Genomic DNA, 20,590 nt, shown 5'->3' with positions numbered 1-20,590 from the left:
CTAAACAATCTTGAGTTAATAAAGAGCTTTCCTTTTCACAACGCATAATGGATAACCTTTCGTATAAAGTAACAGACACTGGAGTCAGCTGAAAGTGGGTTCATCTCCTAGTTGCACAGCTTACTAGTGGTGAGCGCAGTGCTGGACAGGTGACTAAACCTCTCTGAGCTAATATACCCTTTGCTTAAGGCAGTGGTGAGGACAAAACAACGTAAGAACATGCAGTGTTTGCACAATGCCTTGGATGTACGAAATGCTCAGTTAAGTGGTGGTTTCTAGGATGAAGAAAATGATAACAATGAATTTTCACATAGAAAGTTCTCGACAGAAATTTAAGAGCTCTGATTCTCACTTGTGTATTGAAGTCTGTGCTCCCACCTTGCATTTAATAAATATCCCTAAACAGGCAATCCTGAAATTTACTTAGATATATAAAAGTTGAGAAACCAACTAACCAGAAAGCATCCCATTTGTCTCTTAGAATAGGAGTGGGGTTTACTTAAGAAAGTACTGGCAGGTAAAAGAAAAGAGAAAACATTGCTTAATGATTTAGCATTGATTTTGGTTGGATACATTGTCACTTTGCTCCATTTCTGCTGTTTACTGAGCAAAAGCCCTCGTACAGACTACACAGGCAATTCAATAAATAGAAGATGGATCATCCACTTGGGGATTTCTGGCCTTGACTCGTCAAGTTACTATCTGGACTAAAAGATGAGTTACTTTTATAGACAGTTGTTCTGATGGTAAATTCAGGGTCTCCTCAAAATGCTGGTTCATGGCAGCTGAGGTTCTGGGTAGCTGGAAAGAGCTGGCAGTGCAGCACAAGCAAATGAGCACAGACACCACCTCTGCTGTGCTGTGCCTTCCCAAGCTGTGCCTTGCAAATGTGCCTCGAGAAGGTTCTGCTTAAATCTCTGTGTCCGTCAGCTATAAAAAGGGGAGAGAATCCCACCCACCTCAGGAGTAGTGATGATTCAAGAAAAGGCCACCTGCAAAGGACTTCACTCCCAACATGCTAAGCTGTCAGCAGGCCTTTATAAACTACCTACTGTGTGCAGATCCCTGACCTGGATGCTGTGGGCGTACCCTGAAGAAACAGAAGACAAGGGCCTTTCCCTTGAGCCACTACCAACCCAGAAGGGAGTTTGTACCAGGGACAACTTAATCAGGCTGAATTAAATGAAACAAGCTACTTCAGAGACACCTGCTTTTCCCCAGACCAGAATGTTATAATAGCATCATGTCTCTAATAGTTATATTACATTTTCAGGGGTGATATGCCTAGAGGGAACCCACAGATGAGTTTCATTGTTTGTTTTCTTTTAGGCATCACACAAAGCCCTATGTTGCAGTAAATGGAGCCCTCCTGGACTGATGACAGACAACAGCAGGCTTAGATTTCTTTTTCCTCTTCTTATAGCCAAGTCCCCTGTATTTGTAGCCTCTCCTTAGATAGGAGTTAGGGATCTTTGGAAGCTAATGCAATTCTTTTAGGTCACAGGGTTACTAACTGGGGCACAGTCTAAATATAGAAGAGTCCAAAGGCTTTGGAACATTTACGTATATTAATTTTTAAAAACAGGGATGGAAATATACAAGTCATTTTGTTGTTTTGCCTGTAGACTCATCTGATAAGATTACAACCACACTCAAAGCATAATGTGGTAGGGTCCAGCATTCATTCCGCCAAGCAGTGCAAAGGATAATGTCAGGCAGAACGTGTATGGGGGGTGGAGGGAAAAAGAATGAGTAGTAATGAGACTTCAGCTAGAAGCCATCCACGATAATCAGGTTTGTTACTTTGTAATCGCATCTTCTACAGGCAATATTTGTACTATTTGGTGAAGGCAAAAAATAAAAAATAAATAAGGCAGAATAAAGATAGTAAATTCCCTTTCTTTATTGGTTAGGTAATTTATGATGCCTCTAAGTCTGCCCAAAGAGTCAAAACAGCATTTAATAGACCAAGTAAGTAGATGAAAAGAGCATTTACTCCAAAAATACATGTTGGAACTATATGACTGTGCTTTACAGAGTCAGGCGACTTTTTCAAATAAAGATATCTGTGAAATGAGGCTTTATTTCTCTGCCTGCTCAGAAACTTTACAAAATTTATAATTCATTTCTCTCATCCTTAAAGGAGATAGATTTGTTTCAGAGAGGCTCCTGTGGATTAATGAAATGACATATCATTTATATGGATGAAACTACAAGCCAAAGTAAAAATACATCTTTAGTATGATGTGAGAATTTTAGAACATTGGAAGTCAATGTTTTATTACCCGTGTACAACTAGCATAACAATGTAGCTGTGCCCTTCAACTTTTAATATCAGACCTGGTTACAAAGAGACACTCTATCATCTAAATCAGTCTGTTCTGAGGTGAAATAAAGAGTTAAAGAAGATAGGAAATTTTCTGACAAACTGCGTTTAAAAATATACACCAGACATCGGGCTTCAGTTACACCACCACAGCGATGTCCAAAACTTAATTCTATGTAGTAAGTAATGAAGCTTATCTTAAGGAGCCATTCTGAATCAATGCGTCATACCACCATAGTTAGGATTTCTTTTCCTTTATTTTGTCCCAGCGTCTCTCACTGCCTTCCAATGCCTACATTCTTTTAAGGTTGTGGTTTATGCACTTGAAGTAGCACTGACTTTTTCAGGCAAAGATTAATGTTTAATAAGCTATTCTTCCAGTTCAAGAAACAAGACTTTCCTAAGCTCTTAGTCACTCACAAGTCTCCCCTCTGCACACATGGGGAATACTTGATGGATCACATGTTCACAGTCTCTTCTGCTTCCTGCTTCTTAGCTCCTGTTCTAATCCCATCCCCTCCTTCTCCTTTCCTCCACCCTGAAACTTAGCACTACCTCTGATTTGTCAGGACCACCCTTCATTCTCCATCAGCTATAATTTGATTTCCTTACCCTCCATTCTGTGGTCATCATTCTCAAAATGTAGTCCTGGACCAGCAATACCAACATCGCTTGGATCTCGTTAGAGATGCAAATTACTATTGAGCCTCACCTCAGAAACCCTGGGAATGGGCCCAGTGATCTGAGTATTAAAAGCCCTTCAGATGATCCTGATGCATGCTAAAGTTTGAGAACTACTACTCTATGGAAACAACTATCACAGTAGTTACCAGCAACTTCTAAATATTATTGTTTTTTCCAAGACTCCACCAGCAAAAAGATTCCGACTCATTGAAGGCTCAGATAACGGCTAGCATTTTCTTTTTTCAGCAATAAAGTATTTTCTTTTTGAGGAAGATTAGCCCTGAGCTAACATCCACTGCCAATCCTCCTCTTTTTGCTAAGAAGACTGGCCCTGAGCTAACATCCGTGCCCATCTTCCTCTACTTTATATGTGGGATGCCTGCCATAGCATGGCTTGACAAGCAGTGCATAGGTCTGCACCTGGGATCCAAACCAGCGGACCCCAGGCCACCAAAGCAGAACGCGTGAACTTAACCACTGTGCCACCGGGCCAGCCCCAATAAAGTATTTTTTAATTACGGCATGTACATTTTTTTGGACATAATGCTATTGCACACTTGATAGACTATAGTATAATGCAACTAATAACTTTTATATGCACTGGGAAACCAAAAAAATTTGTGTGACTTGCTTTATCCTGATATTTCTTTTATTGTAGTGGTCTGGAACAAAACCCACAATATCTCCAAGGTATGTCTGTATCCAAAAGCAATTCTCATCCCTCATCCTTGATCAGGAGCTAAAGAACATTCCTTCTTATGAAAACTCATTCCTAGTGCCTTTGACACTGCCCTCCCTTAGTTCTCCTCATACTTATTCAATTGCTCTTTTTCATCCTCCCCCCATCTCCTCCTGTCTCCTTAACACCTATTTTCCAAGGAATTGCCACGGGCCATCTTCTCTTCACTCCCTACATCCTTCCCTGGGAAATTCCATCCACTCCCCTGACTAATGTCATGACTTCTATGGCTTTGACTCCCAAATTGGATTATCTGGCTTTATCTCTAGCTTCAACTGCTTTGCCATCAATTCCAAAGGCCTTCAGGACACTATCACCTCAAAGACCTACTGTGAGTTATAATACATAATTATTAAAACAAAAATCATCATCTTTCTCACCACACCGGTATCTCTTCCAGACTTCCATTCTTCTTTTACCTCCAAACAAGTTTCCCAATCCCTTAGATGTAGAAACCTCTTTCTCCTCCTCTCAATTCTCAATTTTCAATATCTGCTAAGTACTAAGTCCTTTTGCCTATAATTTCACAATCTTTCTCATATATTTTGCCTTTTTTCTCTGTAGATTATTTTTCGTCTATCCACGAGGCAGAACTACAATCTGAGTGTCCTTTAGAGTGAAAGCTAAAGAGGGAGAGATTATGGCTTATTTTAAGGAAGAATTTTCTAATAGTTAGAGGTGCTCACAGATGAGTTTGGGAATTCCCTGTCTTCAGAGATGTGTAAACACAGGCTGGCTGACGATACAGCAGAGGTTCAAGTAACTGATGAGTCATTTGGTCTTGATGACATATGATATCCTATCTGACCTTGAGACTACTTGGTTCCTTCTATCACCATTTCTTTCAAGTCTTCCTTGTCCACTCCTCCACCATAATGTGTACAAATGTTTCAGTCCCAAGTCTGTGTCTGACACCTCAGGCAGACTTAGTTTTCCTATGCTTCTTTTCTTTTTGACCTCTTTTTCCCCCCACTCCAATCTTCACACGTGTGTATGGAGATTCATTCACTCACTCACTCCACCTACTATGTGCTAGGTGCTAGAAATACAGAATTGGATGAGTCACCCTTGCTTACATGTGCCATCCAGGTGGAGAGATGGATATCTATATCTCAGACTTATAGCACATGATGATGGGGGCATAGCGTGCCAATGGGAGAATAGAGAAGAGGCATCATTTAACCTGGTTAAAAGTCTGAACAATGTAGACAGAGTTTTGAGGACTGAGTAGGCATTACCTTGGTGAGCAAGATGACAAAGAACTTTCCAGAAGGAACTATATGCAAAGGCACATAAACTCAAGTGAGCATGATATGTCTGGGAACCATCAGTGGTTCCATATGGATAGAGCAAAGACTGATGGGAGGAGAGAGATGGATGAAGACAATTTATAAAAAGTGTCACTTTTTAAGCTGAAGGCTTTTAACTTTATTTTCCTATTATGAGGAAGCCACCAAGAGATATGAACAGATTTGCTCCCTAGGAAGATGACCAGAGGAGAGTTTGGAAGAGGGTCAGAACAGAGGTAGGAAGGTAAATTCGTGTAAAATAGCAAGAGGTGATGAGAGCTCAGTTAAGGCAACGGCAGTGGGAATGGAGAGTAATGTACGGATTCCAGGCGCGTTCATGGGGCAGCATCTCCAGAACTTGAGAGACTGAATAGATCGGGGGCAAAACATCCAGAATGACCCTTAGGTTTTAAGTCAGGTGACTGCGTGGTTAGTGGACAAGGTCTAGATAGGGAATATAAATGGAGAAAATGACAAGTAAAATCAGAACAGCATTAGTGGACTAGTCACTAGAGGGTGAACAAAGGAAACTATAGGAGATGGATAAGTTCAGAAGCAGAAAAGGAATAGGAGTTATGAAAATACATAAAGTTAATATTACAAATATTACATATAACAATCATTTAACAGATACCATGTATTGAAGATCTGCTCATACCAGGCACTAACCCTCACGTCAACCCTCCAGGGTGGGAATTAGCATCCTCATTTGACAAATGTAGAAACTTAGGCTCAAAGATGTGAAGTAACTTGTCCAAACTCATCTAGTGCCAAGATTCAAACACAGGTTTTATGATCTCAAAGGATTAGGCCTTTTCCCACTCATATTCACTTTATTGAATGAAGGCTGCTTGGCAAATTTGGATGAGAGTAAGATTTCTCCCCACTCCGTTAAGTATCTGGAATATATTGCACTCAACAGATTGAAACAATATGTATAATCTTGATATTTCCACTGTGCCACCAAAGCTGGGAGAACTTTCTCTTCACTTTGTCATGTTTCCTTCAGGTTTTATTTGATTTGGGTTTTAATTCATTCCATCCATAGTCAGTCAAATTCTTAATTTAATGGGAAGGTGGAGATGGACCTATCACACAGACCAGTGGCTTCTAAAGCACATCCCAGGACCAGCAGCATTCGCCTCACCTGGGACCTGTTAGAAATGAAAATTCTCTGGGCCCCACCACAGACCTGCTAAGTCACAACTCTGGGGGTAGGGTCCCACAACCCATATTTTAACAAGCCCTGCAGGTGACTTGGATGTTGGCTGAAGTTTGAGAACTAGTGAGACCTACTGACATAGGCTAACGTGTTGCATCAGCCTTCTATAGGTCATTATGCGACAAGGGACTAATCTAAACAGTGGTGAATCCAAATGCCATGCTACTGCCTAATGAAAGAACTGCTAATAAGGATGCTGCTCAGGGGAACTTGGGGAAACCACAACATCTTAGTTTCTTTGGATGCCAATTCTCACACCATACTGTGTTGGATGCATGTACATTTGAGTAAAGCCACTAAAATAAATCAATTACTCTTTTAGTTATCACTATGACTGCGCATAAACAAAGTGAACTGAATCCTAAATCTCACAGAACTGAACTAAGTATAGGATTTTCAGAGAAACGCAATAGCTGCCAAGTTTAACCATCAGCACAGCTCAGGGGGAACGGTCACATAAGACCAACTAAAATTTGGAAATTATATTGCCAATGATCAGATCAGAATCAAAGTAAAGGACAACGTTGATGCTTCCACCTTCTCCTTGGCTTCTCAAAAAACAAGGAGAAATAAGCTTTGGAAGGATACCTAGTACAATAAAGGTATCTTCATCCAGTGGGATTTTTTTTTCTTTTTTTTAAAAAAGAGGGTAGGAAGTCCTCCTGAGTGAGATAATAGTACACCCGTATACTTCATTAAAATATTACTAACACAGGAGGGCCTTGCCCATGGAGGGCCAGGCAACCATCAGGTTTTTGAGAGGGAGACTGGATACACTTCAAGAATTCAAGTTACATATAGTGGAGGCAGAGATTCGTGTGGAAAAAAAATAACATCGGGGCCAAAGATGCTCTAAACAGCCAGGATTTGGGGTAATTTATCTAATACAATGGGTTACAACAAACCAATAAACCAGCCCCAACACACCGGCAGATGAATTGCGCCCTCCCAAGTGTGGAGAAGTCACAGGGAACACTCTGAGAGGGATATTTTCATCTTTGCTTTTTCTTCAAGCTAACCTGAAATAGCTATTTTTGGAATGTGCCTGGCAGCCAGTTTTCCCAGGTGACAAGGGCCCATCTTCCCCATCTTGTATTCCCTGTCATTGTTGGAGCACACAAGCCAACAGATCAAGCAAACCCCATCACAACAGAGCGTGCTACTAACCTGCTCATGAACTTGTACCGGCGGGGCAGGTAATAGATTTTTCTCCTGGAAGAACAGCAAAAATGAAGCCAGTCGAGAAGAAAACCCATCGTCAGTTACAGTTTGAACTAGCAAGGAAGGAAAGGAGATTGAAGATAGAAGCCTGTAAGAGGTGAAGAAGAAAAAACTAAAGAGAGATTAACAGTGAGAAATGTAGTGGAAACATAGCGCATGCGTTTTTGAGTCACGAAATCTTATGAAACAGTTTCCATTGATATTTTTCCTCTCCTCATTACCATAATTCTTTGTGGTTGCTCCTTGCCTACAAAACCCATGCAGAGCAATGATTTGGACAACTGGTATTTATATGTATTCAGCTGAAGTCAGACTTTTTTCAGGGGTGCAGAGGTGGATTGCCAGCCTGCTGGCAGTAGACATAATTTAATGGGCATACTATTATGTTAACTAATATTTATATAGCACTTCAAGTTTACAGAACATCTCTCTCATTTGATATGGGCTAATATGAAAAAATATATATTTTACAACCAGTATGGGAAGGACATCAATCAGCATCAACATTCAGATGTAAATCACCACACTAGCTCATAATGCCTAACCTCTGGCCCTGGTTATAGGTGAATTAAAGAGGTAAATCAAGGAATTCTGGAAAAATTTTTTTTAAGTCAGACTTAATAAGAATCTGTCGCACTTCTGTACATTTGCATTTTAAAAAATATTACAAATGAAAATTCTGGGTGTGGTTTGAGTGGAGAGCACATGTGTTAGATGCTTTATTAAAATGCAATCTCCCTTTCCATATTTTGGGCTTCAACAAATGGAGTATAATGGTCCCCCTTTATCCACAGTTTTGCTGCCTGCAGTTTCAGTTACCCATGGTCAATCACAATCCGAAAATAGAAAATGGAAAATTCCAGAAATAAACAATTCATAAGTTTCAAATTGCATGCTGTTCTGAGTAGTGTGATTAAATCTCAGGCGGTCCCCACTCTGTCCTCCCTGGGATGTGAATCAGCCATTTGTCTAGTGTATCCATGCTATATACACTACCTGACCATTAGTCACTCAGTAGTTCTCTTGATTATCAGATGGACTGTCTTGGTATCACAGTGCTTGTGTTTAAGCAACCCTTATTTTACTTAATAATGGCCCCAAAGGGCAAGAGTAGTGATGCTGGCACCTCGGTTATGCCAAAGAGAAGCCGTGTTTCCTTTAAGAGAAAAGGTGAAAGTTCTTGACTTAATATGGAAAGAAAAAAAATTGTATACTGATGTTGCTATGATCTACAGTAAGAATGAACCTTCTTTCCATGAAATTGTAAAGAAAGAAAAAGAAATTCATGCTAGTTTTGCTGTTGCACCTCAAATATGGATGTATGGGAAAAATAGTATATGTAGGATTTGGGACTATCTGTAATTTCAGGCATTCACTGGGGGTCTTGGAATGTATCCCCATGGGTAACGGGGGACTACTGTAGGAATGAAACTGATGTGGTTTTTATGTATTCTGAACTGTTACTGAACTATCTTATCTTTGGAAAATGGGAAGTTTATATGCCAAAACTTATTTTGCATATCTGCGAAAACTTAAAAATATATCCATCTTTTTAATAGGCAAAACTATAGAGACAATAAAAAGACCAGTGGTTGCCAGGGGTTGGGTTGGGGGACGAGGGGATAAATAGGTGGAGTACAGGGAATTGTTAGGGCGGTGAAACTATTCTGTGTGATACTGTACCGGTGGATACATGACATCATGCGTTTATCAAAACCCATAGAGCTTACAAGACAAACAGTGAACCCTAAACTGTGACCTTTAGTTAATAATAATGTATCAATGTTGGTCCAATTTTAAGAAATATACCAAACGAATGTAAGATATTAATAATAAGGAAACTGTCAGTGCATGAGAGGGGATATATAGGAATACTCTATACTATCTATTCAATTTTCCGTAAACCTAAAAATGCTCTAAAAATAGTCTATTAATTAAAAAACCCATATCCATGGACATACAGGTATTGAAGCATCAGATCTTATTGTCAATTTCCCATAAGAAACCTATTCCTCAACTTCCGTTTTTTGTTTTAAAGATTGGCACCTGAGCTAACAACTGTTGCCAATCTTTTTTTTTTTTTCCTGCTTTTTCTCCGCAAGTCCCCCTAGTACATAGTTGTATATTTTAGTTGTGGGTCCTTCTAGTTGTGGCATGTGGGATACCACCTCAGCATGGCCTGACGAATGGTGCCATGTCCACGCCCAGGATCTGAACCAGCGAAACGCTGGGCCACCGAAGCAGAGTGTGCGAACTTAACTACTCAGCCATGGGGCCAGCCCCTCAACTTCCTTTTGAACACTGTAGGAATAAAAATCCAGGGAGACTAAACCTTGGCTTAGATTCAAAGGTGCAGTCTACAGAAAATAATAAATACAGATGATATTCTTTGGGGCATTTAAATTCAGCCAAATTGATGTTTGCACATTTTGTTGAAACGATATGGCAGGACAATTCCTCCTTTGGAAATGAAAATATCTCTGTAGGTTCGAGTTATTTGTCTGAAATTGTAGACAAGATGATAGCATATATTTTAAAGGCATCAGGTTGCATCAAGAGAAGCTATGCTTAGGTAAAATCACATCAATATTAATGAGGCGAATTGGTGTCTACACATTAACAGTATTTTCTCCTAAACTTGTTGTCCTGCAAGAATTCCTACATTTAAAAAGAAGATTATTATTCATAGTTATTATGGCTTTCTTTCTATTGCCTGGGTCACATTCTCTGAATGCTGCCTAAGAAAAGTATTAATGCTGCTGGCAGGCAGCATTTTTCTGCTATGTAATGGGCATACAAAAGTGTTATCTATGATGCAGCCAGGGCCTTCAGATGTTGATGCTTCCAGATACTAAGGGAACTTGCTGTGCACTAACATTGCTCAAGTTTTCACAATCTGCTTGGGTACTTTGCTCAAGAAGTGTGATGTGGCAGAAGGTTTTGTGAGATTTTTACTGGGAAGAGGGTATCAATTTCACTAATTTTACTACCTTACTTTTATCAAAAGGTAGACTTTTGGCTTCGTTGGCTAGAAGATGTTAGTCTGATATATGATTATCTAAGCATTTTTTATAGTGGTTTCTTATCATTTTGGTTCTTATATGCAATATAGTACTAATCCATGTTAGATAGTTACAGCATTGATAAATATGGGCTTTAATTAATTATAACTATAGTGTAGCAATTTTCAGCAGAAACTAAATTGATGTTCCTTCTGTCTCTTAGTGATAATATATAATTAAAAAAAAATCCTTGGGTTCTTAGATTTCCTTCGGAATATTTTAAATACAAGAATAAATCCAAAGATTAGAACTATGTTTATCTCAATTCTTTTGAGAATTTTGCCTCAAGGCAAATGGATTCTAGAAATTCCAGCCTTTATTTTGACTTGGTATTAGGACGTAAAGGCCAATAAACAAAGAAAATAAGATGCACCAGGGAGATGTACTAACAGCCTATGAATGGAAATTACCCTTCTCTAAATGTGTCCCTAGCTCCTCTCTGTCCCTATGAATGTAGCTGATTCTTTGTCTCTATAACTTTCCACAGCTCATTAAGAGGTGTATTTTAGAACTGGCACCAATTTGCCTAGTTCCTATTGTCTGACTTGGTCTTATTGGCAAATTGCAAACCAAAAGTATTTAATTGTTTAAGTCCCTTTGGAACTGTCCTTGGTACTAAATCCCTCCACCTCTTTTAGGGGATTCCATTATGGATTTCCCACATATCTTGGCATTTATAATTTCAGGTTTAATACTTTATTTCCATCTAGCAAGTGAAGATCATTTTTCCTTAATCCATAGGGAAAATAAGAATATTCACTGTGAGATGAAGGTAAATTAATCCTTTTAAATAACTAAGCAATCCACACAAAGTATTTTCTATTCCCCTTGGAATAAATATCAATGCTTGTGTTTGCATGGTGTTTATGACCTTGACTTTTTAAAATTTAAAAATAGCTTATTTAAAAAAATAGATCACATTTTCATGAAATTTCTTGAATTTGTTTCAATGGAAGCAGACTTCAATGCTTTTTCTGGAAGGGACTGGTCAGTAAGGACCATAAATATTCCCCGACACCGCTGATGCCTGGGGTCTGGCTGTTCAAAGCAGCAGTACACAGGGCTTCTAAAAATGGCACTTTGGAAATGAAAATGCCACTTGGAAAGTCCTCCTTCTCACAGGCACTTGAAATATGTACCTGCTAAAGAACGAATTAGCCAGAAAATTTCACAAAAAGTCACGAAGTCATTATTGGCCATAAAGACTTATTGTCCTTCCTAAACATTAGAAGGTTCTTCTCTAACAGCATTCCAGGCTGCATTTCAGTTTTATTTGTTCCTAGAGAGGAGCACATCAGGTTTACAGTGAAGCAGCAGACAGAGTTGGGAGGAAATACATTTGCACCTACCTGAAAGGCATTCTTACATTCATTTGTTCTGCATATCTTCCAAGCACTTCCCATGGAGCATGCAACTTCACAAAGATAATGTCACTATTTATTAGAGAGGACTGAAACAGAAAAAAGAAACTAAATTGAAAAGCATATCCCAGTCTCCTGTGGTTAAAATTGAATTGGAACTTAGAACGCATGAACTGGTATGGAGTTTACGATTTGGGGCCTTTATTCAGCAATAAGCTGAGCCCCATGTGTGCACATATTCATTCAACAAATATACCACTGTGTGTAAGGCACTGGAGACCCAGCTGCGAACAAGAGATATAAATACCATTTACATTCTTTAAAAAATATTTTAAAAATGAAGATTGGCAAAAATAAGTTAAAAAGAGAGGAATAAACTCAGATAGTGATGACTGTTCTGAAGAAAAAGTAATGGGAGAAAGAGCTCTAGGGAGGGGGCAGACACTGCTTTGGACAAGGGATCAAGGAAAGGCCTCTATGTGGAGATGGCATGTGAGCTGAGACATAAAGAAGGTGCTGGTTGGGTAAAGAGCATGGGATGGATGTTCTGGGTGCAAAGACCCTACACTGGGAAATTCCTTGGCCTGTCGCATGTTGAAGGAGCAGTAAGGGAGGAGAGGTCTGCAGTGTGTTCATCATGAAGATCAGCCTGAGAAGAGGCTGGCAGAGCGCGCAGTGCTTCACAGGTCACAAGACAGTTGGATTGTATTATAGGAACACTAAGTTCATTTTGATTTAGGTTTTCAAAGATCACTGGGCTCCTCCATGGAGAATAAATTATAAGGGAGAGTGGCAGCAAAAGCAGAGAGAAGGAGAGATGCTCTCATTCATCCAGGCAAAGCAAACATTGGTGGTGGTAGAGATGGAGGGACTTAAGGGACGTGAGACTTAAATGTGGGTCAGTATCAGGGAAAGCTTTGTCAAAGGACTGTGCTCTTCAGTCCAAAAGCTTTGTCTTCTCTGGGGCTTTTTATCAACACAGAACTCAGGAAAGTAAAACTAGGACTTCACACCCTGATAACAACCCAACAGGTTTTGGTCTACGCCTCTGGCTGAAGGGACATCTCCAGTTACGAAAGTCATTTCCCACGGGGAGGACTGGGATGTGGAAGGAGGTAGAAGAAAAATGAGAAAACAGTGAGCCAAACCAATTTAAATTAGCAAATGGCCAATTATTTATCCATATCTTTCTCATACAATGTCATCCTGGACAGCACACCATTGAAATTTTTATAGTTTAAGAAGGTTGATCTAAAATTTTATAGTTAAAGACATGTTAGACCTTTGTGGCTAACTCTCCTCATAATAGTATTTATAAACAAATATTTTTACGTAGCTGACAAAAACAGAAACTCAACTTAATGCTCAAGCTGGGGTAAATATGCACTATAGGAAATTGTTCTTAAATTGCAGATGATACACAATTGTAATTCATTTCTCATATTTTCATTCAGGGTCTTATTGCTGGGTTTATAAATATTGTACTTAATTCATAAGAAGTCCTCAAGATATTATGAAAATCAAACTAGTGTCAACTGCAATGTTCTCAGGGACCCGGGTGATGCTGAATTTCCCATGGGGAGGAGAGCCAAGGTTCTGATAGTGGTCTGAAAAATCAAACTTTCTGGCAATTCAGGCAGAAGTGAGGTTTTATATTCCAGCGTGGGACAAGCAGACCCCTGACTATAAGCCCCCTGAGAACAAGGAACATTTCTGTAATTCTTGGTCGAATTCTCTGGGCCTAGCACAATGCCTGGTACAGAGGGAGCACAAACAATATTTGTCTAATTCATGAAGATGGTTAGCGAAATGCGAACATTTAGTCCTGGCCCAGGCGAAAGCTGTGAGTCCTGTGAAGCAGGAAGGGACTGTCAATGAAGTGACTCTTGAAGCCAGTATAGCAGGTTACTGCAAATGAGACACCGCCCAACCAGGGAACAGACGAGTCAGTAAGCACTGAAGATGTGATGGCCAGTGCTGTGTGTCTTTGCACAAACTGGTTTTCTATTTAATAACCTATTATATTCAGTCCTCCCTCCACTGGGTGCTTAGAGCTAAGTAGTTGGGGAGCATGTGAATGAGCTCACGGGTGGCAACGTCCATACAGAACATAGAGAAACACAGCACGCACGCACACATGCAAACTCCATCCTGTCCCATTCATGTCTGAGGACGCACTGATGCCTTGATGTGAAATGGTCTCACAGCTTATCACTCGAGCATTTCTGTGGTCTGGAAAAGACTGCCACTTGCTTTTGAAATATAGTACAGTTCTCCAAGTTATAAAGCAGAAGAAAGACTACATTTCCTAAAAATCGGTGTTTTTTTATATTAAAGATACAGTTCAGAGTCTGGGAAAGTTATGCATCTTCCTCACTTAGAAAGTTTAATTGTGATAATAGGAATTCTTTATATTCACCTAGCTTTCCTACAAGGTTCTATACTCACTGTTGTTTCTTCTCTCATCTTCCTAAGAGAGAAGAAGTAAAACTGTGCAATAAGGAAAACAGTACTGGAATGTGACTGATTCACAGAATCTTGACTGAATCACAGAACCAGAAAAACTTTGAGTCAGAGCAAAATATAATCTCAGAGTATACTCTCTCCACGAAATCACTGTAATTGCTAGTTTTACAGAAAATGTACAGTCTAGACAAAGAAAAATCATTTTGGAGATCCCCATGAATGGATGAAAACATTAAGGAGAACACAATAATATATTCCACTTAGGGCACATTTTAAATGCCAGGCTTCTATGTGTGGAAAAGCCAAGCTCATCATCTGAACAAATACTGAGTCAACTAAAATTCTCACATGGGTTTCAACATTTTCTGCATAAAAGTGCAGCTGCTTTGATTCATTTGGCATGATAAAAATAACTTCATTTTTCTTATTATTTCAATTATAATAAAATTATAAAACCATCATTTTATTTTTTTTTTTTAGTGCTTTGTAATTTTGGAAACATTTTCACATATTACCTCATTTTATTCCCACAAGAACCTTGTGAGAGAGGCTTTCCTTCAATTTCTTAGAGGAGAGAGAGAGAGAGAGAGAGAACAGGTGAAGCCACTCAAGCCAAACTGAACGTTTACCCGACAGAGCTGAGTCCACACTCACAACCCTTGACTTCTTTGTCAATTTTATCTAATAAACTCTGAGGCTTAAATAAACCCGTGGCTTTGTACATGCAGGGAAGATGCATAAGCTCAGAATTGTTCCTTTACCAGTTTATACAAACTAATCTGAAAAGAATTTCATAGTTTAGAAAACAAAGCAACAAAAACAAAGAGTAAAACTACTAATGAACTGAGATTTGATTTGGAACTACTCAAAGTAATCTTGATCATCGTGAGAAAAATGTTAACTGAATTCCCTTGAATGATGATGAATGTCTATTCACAGGTCCTCTGTGTGCATGTGTGTGTTTCTGTGTGTAGATGGGGCTTACTATTTACATACAGTTTTTCAAGGAGGAACTGAACTTCAGCCCAGAAAAATAAATGTGAGACAGATGATTGCTAATTATATGGCTCATATTTCACTCTTTGCTTTACTGCTGAATGATTATGCTACTGTTTCTAAATAGGTTTTTCCTCATTAGTAAGTATTCCCTTCCACATAAATCTAAGTGTGCAAGTGCCAAAGTGAAGAGAAATGAAAATGATTTTTTTTTAAACATAGAGTTGTTTCATTAATATACTGCAATAAAAATCCCTTAGGTTAGAACCTTGGGGAGGAGAAAAATGGCCATTTAGAGTTTGGAAAAATATCCTCAGAGGAATGACTGGAGAAATTAAGAAGTAGCATGAAGACTACCTGGATTAGAAATAGATAAGATTCACAAAAAACATCCCTTCTTTCTTTGCTTCATTCAACAAGAACATATTAAACACCTTCCATGTGCTAGATGCTAGGAATGCAAAGATATATAAATTGTAGTCCTTGCCTTGGTATGTCACAATTGAGTAACGGGAGGCGAGGTAAGGAATAAGTAAGGAAAAGAAGAAATAGCATGCCATTATCTGATCCAAGCAATTCATCTCTCAAAGACATATCTATGTATGCATACACCTCTACATCACATGACCCCTGACACCACTGCTGAGAAGGGGACTCTGAGGGACAAATAGGGTCAGGAGTGGGGTCATGGCAGCAGATCATGAACTCAGTTTTGGAAATGTTAGGTTCAAAATGCCCATTAGAAGATGTCTTGTGGGTAGTTAGATAAATGAGTCTGGAGCTCAGGGTAGCAGTCCGGGCCAGAGATACAAAGTAAGTGTGGCCAGGATACAGACAATATTTAAGTCCACAAGATTGGATGAGGTCACTCTGGGAGAGAGTATGGGTACAGAGCCACATGGGTAGCTGAACCACAGAGGTTAGTTAGGTATGCAGACTCTGAGGTTGGACTACACATATTCATATTCATATGTCTATCTTTTACCAGCTCTGTAGTCTTGGACAAGCTATTTAACCTCTCTGTGCCTCAGTTTGTTCAACTGCAAAATGGGAAATGATAGCAATATCTATTGAATTATATTAAATGGCATGATACAGGTAAGATGCTCATAGTACATCTAAAACATATTATCATTATCTTCAGGAAGGGCCACACCATATTGGTGGTGGTGGGAAGAACACAGTACTCCTACTCATCCAAGCTACAACCTGAGAAGGCAACAAAAAAGGAAGTGATATCTGGGAAGGAGTCTTCAGTCTTTGACTACAAGGCTCGACCAGAAGAAACAGTGAGAGTCAAGCCCCCAATTCCTGTCTCCTGTCCCTCCTTGGTCCCCAGGGTCTCCTACACGTTCCTTTAAGGACATTCATTCATTCAACGGACATTCATTAAGTGACTACCTCATATCAGGTACTCTACTAGGTGCTGGATATAGACAGTAGACACGGCAGACAGAATTCATAGTCTAGAGTAGGAAACAGACATTAAACAACAAATAAACATGATTTAAAATTATGAAAAGTGGTAGAAAGGGAAATAATGTAGTGCTGTGGGAGAGAGAAGAACTGGAGGCACTTGCTTTAGATCAGCTGGTTCATCTCTGAGGAGTGACACGTAACCTGAGATCCAAAAGATGAGAAGGTGTTAGCCATGGGAGAAGCCTAGGGAAAAGCATGCCAAGCAGAGGGAACAGCAAGTAAAAGGGCCCAGAGATTGCATCAGGAAATGAAAGGTTCAGGTGATTGGACAGTGTAAAGTGTGAGGTAGGGAGAGTTATCTGAGCTGTGGCCAGAGAGGAGGGCTGGAGACAGACCATGCTGGGCCAGGTACAATGTGCTAAGGAGTTTGAATTTTATTCTGTAAGGACAATGGGAAGTCCCTAGTGGGTTAAAGGCAGAGCGGCAATGGGACTGCTTGTTTTAGAAAGTGCACTCGGAATGCCCTGTGGAGAACATCCTAGGGGGAGTGCAGGACTGGGAAGTTCAATAGGAAAGTTATTCCAGCGGGACAGGTAAGATAAGATGGCAGCTGGAATCAGAAGGTGGACGTGGCAAGAAGGACAGAAATGGACAGATTTGAGATCTATTTGGAGGTAGATTTGAAGGGATTTGGGATTAATCAAATGAGTGAGAAAAAAATCCAGTGTCTAGAATAATAAGCAGGTTGTTTTGCCTGGAAAACCAGACAGATGGTAGTACCACACGTTGAGTTAGAGAAGAGTCGGGGAGAAGATGGTTGTTTATTTTGGGACATGCACCTTTGATGTACCTGGGAGATAGTTACATAGAAGTTTTAAGTAGGCAAATGGATATGTAAGTCTGGATCCCCGAAGGGTGGGACTCATTAATTTGAGAATGGCAGGTATGTAGTTGATGTTTAAAAGTATAGAACTTGATGAAATCACCTAAGGAAAGAGTATTGGGAAGTGGTAAAGACGGAACCCTGGAGCATGCTAACACTTAGAGGTTTGAAAGAGGAGAAAGCAACCATCAAGGAGACTGAGAAGGAGCCACCAGAGACGTAGGCAAGAAACAAAGAGAGGGACAAAGCGGAAACCAAGAAGAATGGGCTTCCAGAAGGATGAGTTGATGAGCTGTGTGAGATAAGCCAGGGACAGCTCAGGCAACCTTTCCCACAGCTACCCCTGGGCTGCTGCCTGGGGTGGGCCTCATTCAGCAGTGCCACTTGTCCCATCCCTGCTGTTGCCTCCCTTTTGCCTGCTGACACTGCCGTTGGCCCTCATCCTGATGCTGATGCAGAGTTGAGGTAGAATTGTTTCTAAAAGTGGTCAGCTTGTTCCCTGAAGGGAAGCTGGGAACTTCTATGTTCCAGCTGGCTCTCCTGAGGAGTCAGGGCTGAGTTCAAGGAGGGCACCTGGGTATCAAGCCATGTTTCCCTCCCAAGTGCACCTCCCTGCCACATGCAGACCGGCAGCAAAGAAAGAAGCCCACACATGAGTCCCCTCACCGATGCTGGGGAGAGTTGTCAGCCCCTTCAGAGCGCCTTGTCAAGAGGTCAGAAGTGGCTCAAGTCTCTGCTCTGCACTTGAGGTTCCCAGTCCCAGGCTACAGTTCTCCACACTTCTCCCAAGGATTCTCAGGCAACAAAAACTCCAGGCAATCTCCCGGAACTCCTGAGGTGGACGTGCAAATTGGCCTCCTCTCTACCTCTAGGCCCTCATTATACACACATATGCTGATTTCAAAGAAAAAATCTCATTGCAATTATGTTTCATTTTACGCCTATGTTTGTCTGAATGAGATCATGATCCTGTACAGAGTCGCATGTAGATGTATGTGTCTGTGTGTGCACCCATAAAGGAAATATACTAGAAATCATGTTTACCATAGCAACCTTATTCTGGGAAATTTTTATCAGTTTATTTTCATTTCAAGTCCATTTTTATTGAGTTATATTGAAACAGGATGGTGGTACTTCTTAAAAGGTAGCAGGAGAAAGGAAAATAATTTTAAAAGATTTGGTTAATCATTTGTTTATCAAATGTTTATTACACATATATTAACCTCTTGCCTTGTGCTGGGAAAAGGTCATTTGTGTTATAATAAGACAACTAGCTCTGAGGTACCATGGGCTATAAAAAAAATAAAGAGAAACCATTTCTGCCTGTGACACTAATACCCCAGCCATAGAGATAAAATACTGTGGGTTTGTCTCTCAGTACCAGGAGAGGCATTGGTTCTAGGACCCCTGTAGATACCAAAATCTGCAGATGTTCAAAGTTCCAGCCGTTAGTCTGCGTTCCACATCCACAGGTTCTGCATCTGCGGGTTCCCCTGACCACAGATTGGGGCCACCTAGAAGTGCATGTGGAATTTGAGTAGAATTACAAAACAAGAGATAACCAAGTTCAAGGATATGCAACCTTTCTTTCTACATTGAGTGGAGAAACCACATGGTGTAGTGGTTAAAAGTCCCAGCTTTGGAATTAGGTTCAAGTGTCAGATGTGCTACTTAGTAGCTGGTGACCTTGAGCAAGCTATTTAATCTCTATAAGCCTCAATTCTCTCACCTGTGTCATGGGAAAAACGTCAGCACTGACTTCAGATTTCTTCTGAGGACTACAAGATTTAATGCATGCAAAGTACTTAGTTCCTTTTGCATTAAAAATGCTCTTCCAATGGTAAAGAAAAAGGTACGGGATTCATCAAAATCATCTGAAAATATTTTTAAAAGTTAAAGCTTTGACTGAAGAACAAAAGATTGCTTTCTTCTCACCTGGTTTGCAAATTTTGGCCATAAAAGTATAATGACAATGTTAGGAATGGAGAGGTATTTACTGAAAGGGACTAGGAAAGGCAGCTGCATTTGAGAATGGAACAATGTTCCTCTCCTCAGATATTACAGAGTGAGCACCTGGCTGGAAGGAACCTGCCTCTCTCTCACTTGCAAGCTCATTTGATTTTGGTTTCACCTAAGACAAAAAGTATACATGGGGGTTACATTTGTGCCAAATAGCGACACGGAACAGGTGGGGAGGAGATGGGGAATGAAACAGAGGTCTGTTTGGAAATATTCCCCCTGTGGGTCTAGGTTAGTCAGGTACCCTAAGAAGTCCTGGGTCCCAACAAGAGGCTGTCGAAGTTAAAAAGGCCACCTGAGCTCAAAAGATGACCCCAAATCCTTTCTTTAACTTTGTAGAAAACTGTCCTAAAAGAGCCGGATGGAACTTTATCAGAGCAGAGAAGACTAAAGGGGACCTAGGCCTGGAGACTTCACACAAGTATCTAGAAGCATCCTTGATTTGACTTGAAAGGTGACCACGGGCCAACAGCTGACTGTGTGCTGCGGTGTGGTGGAAAGAATGCATGGGCCACGTCCTGTCACAGCTCCTTCTTGTGAGCTCGCGAAAGTCACTTCACTTCTCTGTCAGTCTCTGCACTGACCACATGGAGATAACATGACCCCCTGCAGCAAACTTCTAGGGCTGGTCTTTTTTTTTTTTTTTTTTAAGGAAGATCAGCCCTGAGCCAACATCTGCTGCCAATCCTCCTCTTTTTGCTGAGGAAGACTGGCCCTGAGCTAACATCCATGCTCTTAGGGCTGTTTTGAGGCACAGATTGGAATAGCCTGTGAGAGCATGTGGAAGAGTGCCCAGTCCTGGCCCTGTCTCTGGCTGGACCTTAGATTTGGATCCTGGGCTCTTGCTCTCTGCCCTCACTTTCCTCACCTGCAGAAGGAGGGCCTGGAATGAATCAGTTTGTT

General features: G+C 40.4%; 1 protein-coding gene across 14 annotated transcripts in view; it reads right to left on the bottom strand.

The window, feature by feature from the left end:
* The window catches only part of ANO4 (anoctamin 4), a 381,203-nt gene that overhangs the window by 123,255 nt on the left and 237,358 nt on the right, over window positions 1-20,590 (bottom strand). For 12 of the 14 annotated variants that reach the window (XM_070254006.1, XM_070254010.1, XM_070254008.1 and 9 more), the window contains 2 exons: window positions 11,893-11,993; window positions 7,428-7,472 (listed from right to left, as the gene is read on the bottom strand). In XM_070254006.1, the coding sequence (XP_070110107.1) occupies window positions 7,428-7,472; window positions 11,893-11,993 (146 nt within the window). The remainder of the gene's footprint in view (window positions 1-7,427; window positions 7,473-11,892; window positions 11,994-20,590) is intronic. The other 2 variants (XM_070254005.1, XM_070254011.1) reach the window with 1 other exon arrangement.

This window comes from Equus caballus, chromosome 28, assembly GCF_041296265.1.
Source record: "Equus caballus isolate H_3958 breed thoroughbred chromosome 28, TB-T2T, whole genome shotgun sequence".
Lineage (NCBI taxonomy): Eukaryota > Metazoa > Chordata > Mammalia > Perissodactyla > Equidae > Equus > Equus caballus.
The sequence above is the reverse complement of the archived record's forward strand: the minus strand, read 5'-3'. Positions and strand labels throughout refer to the sequence as shown.